Source organism: Gavialis gangeticus, unplaced genomic scaffold (assembly GCF_001723915.1).
Source record: "Gavialis gangeticus isolate Ggan-Ray unplaced genomic scaffold, GavGan_comp1, whole genome shotgun sequence".
NCBI lineage: Eukaryota > Metazoa > Chordata > Crocodylia > Gavialidae > Gavialis > Gavialis gangeticus.
Genome location: NW_017729029.1, coordinates 61,751,654 through 61,764,360, shown reverse-complemented (window position 1 = coordinate 61,764,360; position 12,707 = coordinate 61,751,654). Strand labels below are relative to the sequence as shown.

Sequence of the window (12,707 nt, the reverse complement as noted above, 5' to 3'; positions counted from 1 at the left end):
CTGGGGGGGACCTGGGAGCTAATCAGTGCCAGGACTGGGGACAGAGAACTCCCCCTCCTCCCCTGCATCCTGTGGCACCCTGCTGGTGTGGCTGACTGGGAGCAAATTTGCTCCTGGTCACCGTCTATATGAGTGCTATTGGGCAGTCACTACTGTGCATTTTATCTAGTACCTGTGCAACAAACTAATTTGTTGCACAGGGAATTACTATATGCACATGTAGATGGTGACACTTTACTGCGCACTAAACTATGTCGTGTAGATGCACTTCCTGTGTTTTTAACTTAAAGTTACACTTTAATCTCTGTATATTCTGTTGGTCTCAACTGCCTTCTCTCTCTATTTTTCCACTATTTTAAAAAGAACTTAATGTAAACATTTAGTTTGTAATACCTGTAAATCACATTATTCATAATGTAGCCGGAATTTCATCACATTCTTAAAATGCTTTTAGCCTGTTGTTTATAAATATATATACATGCCTTATAATATTGATTATATTTCAGAGGACATCATGGAGAGTGAGAATCAGGTCACATTACAGTTCAAAGTGGATCACTTGGGTAGAATTTTTTTTTTAATCTGAATCATCACTGCTAAAGTAAGAGCTGTCACAATATTCTGCTGTGTAAAGGAATTTATGAATGGTTGGGTTCATCTTTGGTATCCAGTGTCTTGGCACCAAAAATGTTGAAAGGTTGAACAAATCGACAAACACTTTGTACCTGTCACTGAAAAATAAAATCAAATGCATTAATATTGTTATGTTGGCTTAAAGGAGCCATTACTCAACCCATACACAGCCTAATTATGGGAACCTAACCAGAAGACCTCCCTAGTGTTTGAGGGGTATACTGTATCAGCATTGCCCCAGAAAATTCTAATGGAAATGTCCATTAGTAATATTTTCAGGTGTGTTTCATTGAGCATGGCAGCCCAAACTGGAACTGAATGCAAAAGGTTACTTTTAATTAATGTGATTACAATATGGGCTTTTGTACCCTGATATTTTTTAGTTTTGAGCTGCAAAGCACAAACCACTCAGCAAAAAACTGCTTTGTTGCTGGTCAAAACCACTTTTGCTCTTGCTTCTATTTGTAGTCTACACATACTTAAAATTCTTTCAATTGACTAAAGTTTTAAAACATTTTGTAGGGCTTTATTAGTCCAAGATATTACTGTATTCAGACACCAAATTAAAACCCCTACCAACCCAGGTTCTGATTGTTTTATAAAATTAATGATAACTTGTATCTTAGATATCATTGCAGGGAGCTGAACTAATATTGGGACAGTTGCTAATATCCAGGTAATTTGAAACTTACTACATAATATCTTATTCTGAAACCAGAAACAGGATAGCTACATTCCTGCAGTGATTTGGGTGGACAAAATAGCACTGCTGAATGACAGGGCAGTTTAATCCAGCCATCTGCAGTACTCTGCCAATAGCAGAGAACACAATGTCTCCAGTTTAGGTAATCTCATTAGATTTGAAGAGATTGTACATGGTGCAAAAGAATGATTATTTATTCATTTCTATTTTAGTGGTTTCTAAAGACCTTCTGGGGCAGCAGACCCCCTAATACAATATGCTGATAGAGAATAATTGTTGTCCCCAACCTTCTTAGAATCTATATAGAGAGAAATACGAGAAGAACAGTGGACAAAATAAAATATAAAGTCAGGAAGAGGACAAGGGAACGATCTGATTAGTTTACTAAAGTAAAGGTAATAACATACTAGCTACCTAGTCATTGTTAAACAATTTGGACATTTGCTCACCACAAAACCTGCATGAGGTATATCAATTATGATTGGGGATCCAGGTTTTGTGTTCACTGCAGAAAAACATGGATTTTCTTTTTTAAAGGAGGAAAATCACAGATATCCCCCTTTAAAAGAGAAAAATGCAGGAAACTGTGGGCTCTCCTTGCAGGCTGGCAGAGTTCAAGGCTGCAGGGGGCTGCTTGGGGCTGCAAGGAGTGGTAGAAGGGCAAATAGGCAAGGGGTGCCAAATGTATGTGCGCTCTCACATGCACATGGCACCTGGGTAGCACTGGAAAGCAGCTTGCTCCAGGTAAGTCTGCGGGGGTGAGGGATGGTCAGGGGGGTTGGGGGAAGAGGCACAGGCCACGTGGGGTAGGGGGGAACAGGCTACATGGGCAGAGGGGTGGCGAGGGCATGTGCCCCCTGAAATTTCTGTGCCCACAGCACGGCATAAGGTTGCAGTAGGGCTGAACCAGCTCCGGAGGAGTTGTCTCCATGGTCCAGTGTGCGGGACCTGATGCGGAAAGGAGTGTCACACTATGCCACCATGGCTACCAAGGGAAGGCATCATATGCACACCCAGCAGCAATGGGGGTACAACTCCATTCTACCTTTGCTGCTGCTCCTGTTGCACCACAACATGGCAGTGAGGCACTCTCTCTAGCACCAGCTCCCTGCTCCTGCTGGTTTGGCCTGGCTTCAGTTTGCACCCCACTGGGGGCACAGAAATCTTGGTGGCAGGCACGTGCCCTTCCCACTGCATCACCTGTGGGCCCCCCTCCACCACTTGACACACACCCACTCCCTTCCTCGTACACTGGGGGCTGGGAACAGGGCAACAAGGCCTGGGGGGAGCTGTGGATGAAGAATGAGGAGCACCAGCAGGGCTGGGGGCCTGTGGATTTGGAGTGAGAGGCACCAACAGGGCTGGGGGACTGCTAGTCAGGACTGAGGGGCAGCAGCAGGGCCCAGGGATTGTGGGTCAGGAGTAAGGGGCACTGGCAGGACTGGGGAGCTGTGGGTGGGGAGTGAGGGGCACCAGCAGGGCTGGAGGGCTGTGGCTTGGGAGTGAGGGCGTGGCCTGGGGCAGGGCACCAACAAATTACTGCACCAACAAAAACCTTGTGTTCATCTGATATATATATAGTTGTGTTTAATTTTAATTGTGAAAAAACACCAATTTGGAGGGATTTTAATCAGAGAATTTGCAATTTTTAAACAGAGAAAAACCAGGATCCCTGATTATGATGGTCAAGGGCAAGATGAAAAGTAAGTCAAGTTTCTCGGTTCTTACCTCACTGTTGAACGCAAATACTGGTAGCCTGATGATCCCCCTGTGCCAGCTTTGCTGCCAATCATTCTGTGCACCATGCAGACATGGTTATCTAGGCAAGACAAACCAAACAGCATGTGTTTCACTAAACTAAACAGTGCTGATAGTTCAAACACTCATTAAATCTGGTCAGACAGTGGAATGCATCCTATCATAATTTCATGTGAAGGACTCAGAGACATCTTAGGAACATCTTCCTGGGATTTCACAGAGAGGCTGACCCAGTAGGTCTGCAGGAAGATAGGAGCCCTATAGTATGTTGCATACTGGCTAAGTGGTATTTTTGGCAGCCATGTCATGAATTGAATCCTGTTAAAATCTTTTATCTACACAAAGGCAGAAAAGTATTTTGCGTAGTTGAGAATAGTCATGAGAAATGGGGAACAGAGGGTGCATCTACACAAGACATTTACTCCAGAGTAGCCTAGTTAGCTCAACAGTAAATGTCCAATATTAGGTTGCAGAAAACTAATAAACTCCATAGCAGGGTAGTATTTGTAGATACAAGTACTATCCTGCTGCAGAATTTTTTTACTCGGCAACACCGCATATGTAGACACTGATGCGGCTGGTTGCAGCACCAGGGTACTTCAGTGTGGGAGATGCTTGCTGGCTAGCCCCACAGTGAAGCACCCTTATGGCCCAGCCAGTCCTTTTGCAGCACTTTGAGCTGGGTTGGAGCAGCCCCAGGCTGGCAGGCTGACTCTCCTGGGCCTTCTGCCAGCCAGGGCTTCTCTGATCTGGCTCAGCATGCTGTGGTCCCAGCTACACGTGTAAATGCAGCATCCAGGAGCAAATAACTCCAGTGTGATAAGTGCCAGAATTTATTGCATCACTGTAATAGATACATGTAGATGTGCCCACATAGTAGTCCTTTAGATACAAAGTTGACCAAACCTTACGTACATCATGGAAGTCTTTTGTTTAAACTATGGTAGGTGATAGCCCTTACATATTTACATACCAGATATTAAGGAGGTGGCACACCTCTGTTTTTAGCCAAAAAAAAGTTGCCCTCAGAATAAAAGAGAGAGTTCTTTAGAATTTCATGTAGGAAAAAAAAATGTTGATACAGTTGGAAAAAAGAGGGAAATTTTCTTATGTTCCTATAAGAGACTCTATGATAATAAAGGACTGAAAACTTACATCTCCACTTTGTCATAAGTATATCCATATCCATAAGAGAAGTTAGAAGTTGAAAGGGAACCTGGAAGCGAGGCTCCTCTCTTGAAAAAGTAAAAGCCAAGACATCAGAAAATCACTTATTTTAAATTATTCTAACTTATCAGTTATTGTTTTATAATTCCATATTTGTCTAAGTGTGCAAGGTACATGTGTGTATTTTTCCTAAATTTGTGGAAACAAGTATTCCAGTAGATTCTTTCACCTTCTCAACATGTTGGTTGCATTCTGTTTCATGTTTGTAACATTATGCTATTAAAAAACCTAAAGGACCAAACTACAGTATATATTCCAAAAACAGATTTGCATTTGAAGCACTCCAAATTCCAGTCTAGTTAGAGCTCTATTTAGATCATTTCAATATCATATGAACATACAACTCTCCCATTCTGAAGTGCTTCAAAATCATTGTGACAACATATAGCCGTGGTGTTTTTTGGTCAGCAGGCATGACAGGATTGCTTCCTCCTGTGGCATCCCAGCATGCTCTGTTCCCCCAGACAGCTGGAGAGCAGAAGCTCCTGCTTGCTTGTTGCTCCCTTCCATGGTGGGGGTACAGTGGGAAGCAGAGCACTGTAGAAAGCTGGAGGGCTGAACAACCCTTGTCACACTCTGCTAGAGCATACATGTTTCAGGAAATACTTCAAAAAGAAATGCTTCAAAGATATTCTTCATTTTCTAAGGTCCCCTCTATACATGCAGGCAAAAGTGCAAGGAGATCCGATGCATGATTCACACGTTTATGCCTCCTGCCATACCACATGTGCATGGCAGGAGGCTTGACTGGGATCACACATTAGATCCCATTATGCCTTATTGTTGATGCAGAGGGAGGCTGATCCTGGACTCCTGCACTAGCAAGAAGCAAGCTCCTCTGGCAGGAGCCCCATGCACCCCAGTTGATCACCACAGGAGCAGTTCCCCCCACCTCTCACACACACACACACTCCCAGGAGTGTGCAGAAACCTCTGGAGTCTAGGGGTGGAAACTCCTGGACCCTGGGGATCATGGCAGCCATGATCCTCAGGGCTCTGGGGGTGCATAAAACCCCCCAAACCCTGGGGACTGGCTGCCACAATCCCTAGGGTTTAGTGGCTTTATGTTGGGTATGGTACACCCTGTGGCTAAGAACTCGGTCAGCTGACAGAGCTCCCAGGCACAGGGAAAACTCTGGTACACATGCAAATCAAAGCTTGAGTGCAACCAGCTGTAAAGTTAGTACACAAGTTTGAGGTTTAACTTTATCACTGCTTGGAGCTTTTTATAGTATGATAGCTACTTTGCACATGTAGGTAGTCTCTAAGTAATTGAACAATTAACCAGGTAATTGTGCAATACCTGTAACATGGCGAGGGGGCCTGAGGATCATTTTTGAAGCACCTCAGCCATAGATGTTGGTATATTCACTCACCAGAGTGCTTCAAACAGCACCTCTGCCCAGGACCTAAAGTAATTTCCCAAAAAACTAACTGCAGTAAACTGATTCCACATTGTTTGTATACACAATCTGCAGTCTATAATACATTATCTACCCTTTAGAACTCCATCTTCATGTTATGTATACATTTATGAGCATTACCCCGATAAGCATTAGAGAAACATCACTTGGAATTACCTGTAGAAGTAAATCATTAAAGCTCCCTTCAGTGCTTTGTATGACAGTCTTCTTTCTCCTGCAAAGATATACAATTTTTTTAATGTTAATTTTTTGGGGAAATTCCAGTATATGAGAAATAAAGTTAAAGGTGTCCTGTTTACAAGCCAGTAAGGCCCATTGGGGTAACGGAGGCAATGCTCTATTGTTTCATTTTTAATGGCATGAAAAGGAGGTGATGAGGTCAGCATCATACTCTACCTGCGTTTACCCCCAGGTAGCTCTTGGTGCCCATTGGATAAGCGGCTGTGTAGGGTACACTGGAAGTGGAAATGATAAGTGGAAGCCCACCACCCTCACCTGAGATCAAACCCAGATCCTGCCATTCCATAACCAGGCACTCTATCAACAAAGCTGCACAGCTCCCCATACATTAGAAATGCAAAAATAAATATGCTAGATAGAAAAACAAGTATACGTTGTCATCTTTCACTCCCAGAATTCTTTCTTCCAGAGCGACTGTGCCTTGAATTCTACCATTACCTGGAAATCCCCCTATCATGATAAATGAGGATGGAAAAGCAAAATCAAAACCTTTTGAACCTATTTATTTTTTTATATAATCTTAAATTAGTTTTCAGCAAGAGTCTGGTTATTCTTATTAAACTGTATTTTTTTTTTTTTTTATAGACTCAACTGTAACCTACCTTTACTAAGAAGATGTTCATGGCGTTTTTCATCAAATAATGAAAGCAGTACATCTTTTTGCTTTTGAAGTTCAGCCAGCAGGTCTTCTTTTTCTTCTGACTCTGGTTTGGTCTTTAAAATACAAAACAAAACAATCATTTGTTTCGGGAAAATGTGAAGTTCCTGAATTATCTGTTATAAAATTGTGGATTTTAGCATTACACCTCTAGGAATGTATGCATTAAGTTTAAGAAGGATATCTGCTGACTATTAGATGTGCCACTGTCTATGCAAAGCATGATTATCACAAAATGCCCCTACTTAGACATGTGTAATTAGCCCTTTGTCATACCCTATTCAAATTAATACATGCACAGATGCACAGTCAATTCATTTTTACATAAAAACAAAATCCATCTGTGAGAAATAGCCCTCCCTCACCTCCATATTTTAAAAAGATATAAACTTCCTTCTAATATTTTAGAAACCATGATTTTGTGATGAAATATTTACACATGCGCGCATGTGCATGCACACACACACACCAAAACAAAACATTACTAAAAATTAAATGCCAAAATAGAGTGACACTATGTTCACATGTTTTCAGTATTTTTGTACATCTAAGTATTTTACACTAAAAAATATGCATTTTTTTCTCATGGGAATCTACACGCAGGTATCCCTCATTGCCATATCCTCAAAGGACAGCCTATTAAACAGTTATAGAATTCCACAGCTCTGCTTCACAGTGGTAAATAAAAGCATTTCCTCCTGCTTTGATCCCCATGGACTTAAGAGTTTTACTCTGATCTCCAGGTGCAAACACACGGAATACAATTCTGCTATCCATATAGTCAACAACAAAACTTCCACTGATTTCAGCGGGTCTCAATTTTACTCTTACCCACTCCCTGCTCCCCCAACCCCCTTTTGGCAACAAATATCACCCAAAGTACCACACATTTTAGATTTGTTTAGATGCTACTTTTTAAAGGGGCTTAGAGTTGCTTGAAAGGGGTGCACAATTCTTCTTAGAAGTTGCTGAAGGCTGAATGATTCAAGGAAAAGAAACAGAAAGTGAAGATGGAATTAAAATTCCAAGATTTTTGTGGTCATAAACTTATCACTCGATCAAGAATATATACCTGGATCATTGCAAATTCTTCTTCTAGACCTTCGAAAACATTCTTTTGAAATTTTCCCCAGAAATCAAATTCTTCTTGCTCAAGTCCTGGTGTTCTTTCCAGCCATGCCTTTATTAAAACAAAGTTTTATGTTAATGTGTGATATTTAATACATTTTGGCATAATTAAGTAGCATAATATAATTATGCTACAGTGTTTATATCAGTATAATTCCTGGTGTGGGTATTCATTACTGAAACATTAGGGTCTACACTGGGATTTCAGCTGGTATAATTATGCCCAGCAGACAATCTAGCAGATTCGGAATTATTCTTAAATAGCCACAGAGTTGGAGACAAAGACTCACCAGTTGTAGTACCTTCCCTAGCACAGGCTCCTTCTAAACACCTGGTTAAGTCACCTCAACTTCTTTTGCTGTCACTTCTTCCTTTCATAAAGAGGGTAAAGTACTACCCTATCTCACAGAAATGATATAAGCATTAGCTTGTCACAAAAGTGTGCTGAATATGAAGACCCTTAAACAGAGGCGACTGATTATTTTATTGTATTCAAATATGCATTCACTGGCAAAATATGCATGCATTAATTTAGGAAACAAAAATAGATATAGCAATCCTTGATCAAAAGAATAAATTGGCAAATTCTCTCTGTTTTAAGTCTTTGACTTCTTTAGATCATTGAAAAGGAAATTATGCAATAAAACTTCAGAAATCTTTGGTCACATTCCCTTTGAAGAGGACACCATTTGCTTCCATTTTCATCTAAAATAGGTTGATTATTACATAAAAAGGATCGGTAGTCTGGACACAGTGGACACATCTACACATTCATTAATGTAATTTGCTTCTATGCATTAAGTTTAGTACCTCTAATATGAGGTACTACATAAAGGCACATTAGCCCACACTAGTGTGCAGTAGCAAAGGCAAATTTTTTTTTGTGATGCCTAATGCACAGTAGACTAATTTTACTGCTCATTAGCATGGTTTTTATGTGATGTGCTCATACGCAGTAAAATAGGCTACTGCGCATTACACCATCTGGTGTCGATGTGCCCAGTATTGATAGAAAATGATATATGTCTTGGAAACTGATTATCTGTGAAAGTGTATGTCATATTAATCCATGAAAAGTTATATAGAAGTGGTATATGTATGTGTGTAAGATAGCGTACAAGTGTGCATAAGAGACCATGAACACGCACTTATTGCTCCTGAATAATAGTTTCCTTCTTAACTTTTTAGAGTGAAAAATTAAACTTGCCTCAAAATAAATGTCAATTACATATTCTGCCAACATCCCCTTTTTCCCCCCATGTTGGGTTGGCACTTATCTTTTTCCCTTACACTTGGATACACAGCAGTGAGGACATTAGTTGTTCATGGAAGAAATATTTCACAGTTTTCTCATTCTAGAAGTAGTCTATGTCCATGTGAAATGAAACAAGTGTGCTTATGACATAAATAGTCAGCAGATAGGCAGAATATTCAGAATTCCACAGGGAAACTTATGTGTTTAATATCCAATTATATTTTTCAGGTAACAAGATATTATTAAGGGTCAGTAACCAAAACAATTTGGATTAGTGAAAAACCTTAATCTAAAACTGTAAGAAAATCTAAACAGCCAGATTGTTTAAGAAATTGACAATTCTGTTATCCTCTTAGTGAAAAGAATTTATCATTGAAATCAATTGTAAATATGCATGGGAAGCAATACAGAACTGAATCTTAAATCACATCCAAGGCAGATGATGTTTCTTATATTGAAATGGAAATTATATTTTTACATTCTTATAATATTTCTTATACTGAAAAAGGAATTAAAAAACAATAACAACAAAGAAACCATTACCTCTACTAGTTGCAGAAGTGTTGATTCCTGTTCTGATTTAAGCAAGAGTTCATAATCTTGTCCCTTGAAGTTATCACGATAATGTCTTCTGTTATAAGGGACTCTCAGACTCTGCGGGACACCAATCTTATTCTCTAATAATCGAAACTGTAAGCTCTGAAAACCTGATGCTGGGCTCAAGTATTCTCTTGTGATTAGAAAAAGATAAAACAGTGACATATTATTATAAAAATATGCAGAGTTCCTAGTCCTAATTTATATATAAATTAAATCTTATTGATCATTAGACACACGTACATATTAGAAATAGATTAAGTAGATTCTGATATAATATTGTCATTTAATTATTTTGTTGAAACCTTGGGATTACAGCCAGATCTGATTTTTAAAGTTTTTAAAAGTAAAACAACAAAATAATATGAAAACATGTCTTCAAGTAGGAAATGTCATTACAGTACAAGTTTTTTTTTCTAAATAGAATCAGCAACTGCATCCTGAACAGAAAGTAAGAAAGATGTTCTTTCTGAATCTTTAAAATGGAAAAGAATAAACTCTAAAATGTTCATTAGAGTTTGTATTATTTTATAAATAGGAACTATTATTCTTTTGGACAAAAAAATAAGGCAGGCTTTGTGATGATATCTACTTTGCTGTCTTTTTCAAAAGGATAGACCTATGGCATGCTGGAAGAATTAATTTGTAAGCATAGCACAAATGTAAGGGATGGAGGAATTGGCATATATGGGACTGAAAGTCATTGATTTGATCATTTTATAAGAAAATATTGATATGTACCTTATGATTATAAAGGCTTATTTTTTAAATAATATGCAGAAAGTAATTATTCCCCCACCAAAGATGATTAACCCATTGATTTTTTACTCCATTTATTTAAAGGTATAAAAGTTTTACTACAATAACTACTCAGAACCTCAGGGACATGTCCACACATGCAGGCACGTGCACTTGCAGCAGCTCAAAAAGAACTAGCGCAAATCTGAGCTGGGGCTTTTTGCCTAAGTGCACATGCTGGACATGCACTTTGGTGTGGGGCAAATTGTGCCACTTGGGGTAAAATAACCCTGCTGGCTCCTCCTAGAGCTGCAGCCAGTTGGTACCTTGGGACACTACCCATTCTGCCAGCTGGACTGCTGAAGCAGTCCTGAGTGTTCCCTGCAACCTCTACCCACTGCAGCAGTCTGGTAGTGGGTGCTGCTGCCTGGCTGTGATCTGCTGCCACTTGCGACTGCGTGTGGCCCCAAGACTGCATGCCTGCCAAATCCAGATAGAGACTGCATGGACATTAGAGGCATCTACAACTCTGGGCCAGCTGCCAGTGGGCTGTGCCAGCTCAGGTGGCCTTTGTGCAGCGGCACTACTGTCATGTCTGCCACTGCCTAACCATCTGGGCAGCTATCGCCCAGAAGATGTTTTCAGGGTCATGGCCTGCTTTGAACTGTCAAAGCATGTCCTCCTGGCCCCAAGTGGCCAGAAGGTCAGCCATCTCCAGCTGGGTCCTAGGTGCCAATTCTGAGCAGGCTTCTCTACCTGGGACCTGCCACTTGCCTCACTAGCAGGAATTCTGGTGTTGCCTTTTTAAAAACTGCAAAATCCCTGATAAAAAAAATCCCAAAGTCACTCTTTAAAATACCCCAACATCCATGTTCTTCCACAAGTAAAACAAAAGAACACTAGACATACATATATACAGAGAGAGAGAGATCAAATCAGTTGGGCAATGTTTTATTGATATATTTACAATTTTAAAGCAATTTGGAAGCCTACCAGTGCTTCCATCTTCATAATAAAATAGATTCTAAATATCTATGCAGTTTGGCATTGACTTTTGGCTTTTTTGTCATTGAAAAGCAGAGCTGCACCTATCCCAATTGCTCACCAAAATGTGCAGCACTGAGCAGCACTGATACGTCAGTGTCCTGCCCCTGCCCTTACCCCTCACTCTCAACCCACAGCCTGCCCCCCACCCCAGTCCCTTCATTCCTGTCCCACAGGGCCAGGTATGTGGGTGAGGGGTTTGTGGGGATAGCTTGCGGGTGTGGGGTTTGTGGATGGATTGTGGGGGAACTAAGGGTGTGGGGAGGGCATATGGGAGGCTGCTCATGAGAGGTGGGTCCCTGCCCCCTCCAGGGCACATCCCCCCTGCACAGCTCATGGACTGCTCCCCTGACAGGGCCACAGCCCCTCTCAACAGGGGCCACATGCCCCCTCTCCCACATGGCTCATATGTTCCCCACCTGGCCACAGCCCCCACTCACTCCCTCATCCTCCCATTGTTTCCCTGCCTGGTTGCAGTCCCCAATCGCTGCCCCACCCAGCCCCAGCATCCCTGCATTCACAGGCTGCAGCAGTGGCTGTTGGGGTCACTGGGACCTCATGGCACAGCCCCCCCACATGGCAGGGGGCAGTGGGGATTGGCCCTATCCACCTGGCACGCGCTGCCAGTGCTGCATCTTGCACAGGTGCAGCCTGGCTTGGCAGGGTACTGGGGGTGAGCCCTGCGGGGGGGGGGGGCTCTGCCACGAGACTCCAAGTGGCCCTGATCACTGCTGCCACTGCTGGTAAGCTCGGGCCATGCAGTGGGGAGGGGCCAGGGCCAGGAGTGGAAGTGATCAGGGAGCTGGGGAAATGAAGGGGGAGTAGGGGATATCAGGAGAAATGAGTGGAGAGCAGGGACCAGCAGGGAAAACAAGGGGAGAGCAGGAGAAATGATCAGGGAAGAGGGGAAACCATGGGGGAGCAGAGGACAGCAGGGGAAATGGGAGAGATGGGGAGAGCAGGGGAAACAAGGGGAGAGCAGGGGAACAAGCAGGGGGCTGGAGACGAGCCCCTGGGGATGAGTTCGAGATGTTGTCCTGCTCATCTCTAGCATCCTGCTCATTCTTCTGCTCATCTCCAGCCTCCTACTTGCTCCCCTGCTCATCTCCAGCCTCAGAAAGCTGGAGACAAGCAGGGAAATGAGCGGGAAGCTGGAAATGAGCAAGGGAATGTCTCCAGCTCGTCTCCAGGGGCTCATCTCCATAGAAGGTGGGGGGACCGCATGGGGAGCAGGGGAACGAACAGGGAGTGGAGGAATGAATGGGAAGTGAGGGGGAACTCACAGAGAGCTGGGGGAAAGAA

General features: G+C 42.2%; 1 protein-coding gene across 1 annotated transcript in view; it reads right to left on the bottom strand.

Annotated features, from left to right (window-relative positions):
* Positions 1 to 232: 232 nt before the first annotated feature.
* TDO2 (tryptophan 2,3-dioxygenase) overlaps positions 233 to 12,707 on the bottom strand; it is a 28,790-nt gene continuing 16,315 nt past the window's right edge. Inside the window, exons 6-12 of the mRNA XM_019521689.1 lie at positions 9,570 to 9,756; positions 7,716 to 7,823; positions 6,588 to 6,699; positions 5,902 to 5,959; positions 4,250 to 4,329; positions 3,065 to 3,155; positions 233 to 731 (exon numbers count right to left, since the gene is read on the bottom strand). Coding sequence (XP_019377234.1) covers positions 578 to 731; positions 3,065 to 3,155; positions 4,250 to 4,329; positions 5,902 to 5,959; positions 6,588 to 6,699; positions 7,716 to 7,823; positions 9,570 to 9,756 — 790 coding nt within the window. The 3' untranslated portion in view covers positions 233 to 577. The remainder of the gene's footprint in view (positions 732 to 3,064; positions 3,156 to 4,249; positions 4,330 to 5,901; positions 5,960 to 6,587; positions 6,700 to 7,715; positions 7,824 to 9,569; positions 9,757 to 12,707) is intronic.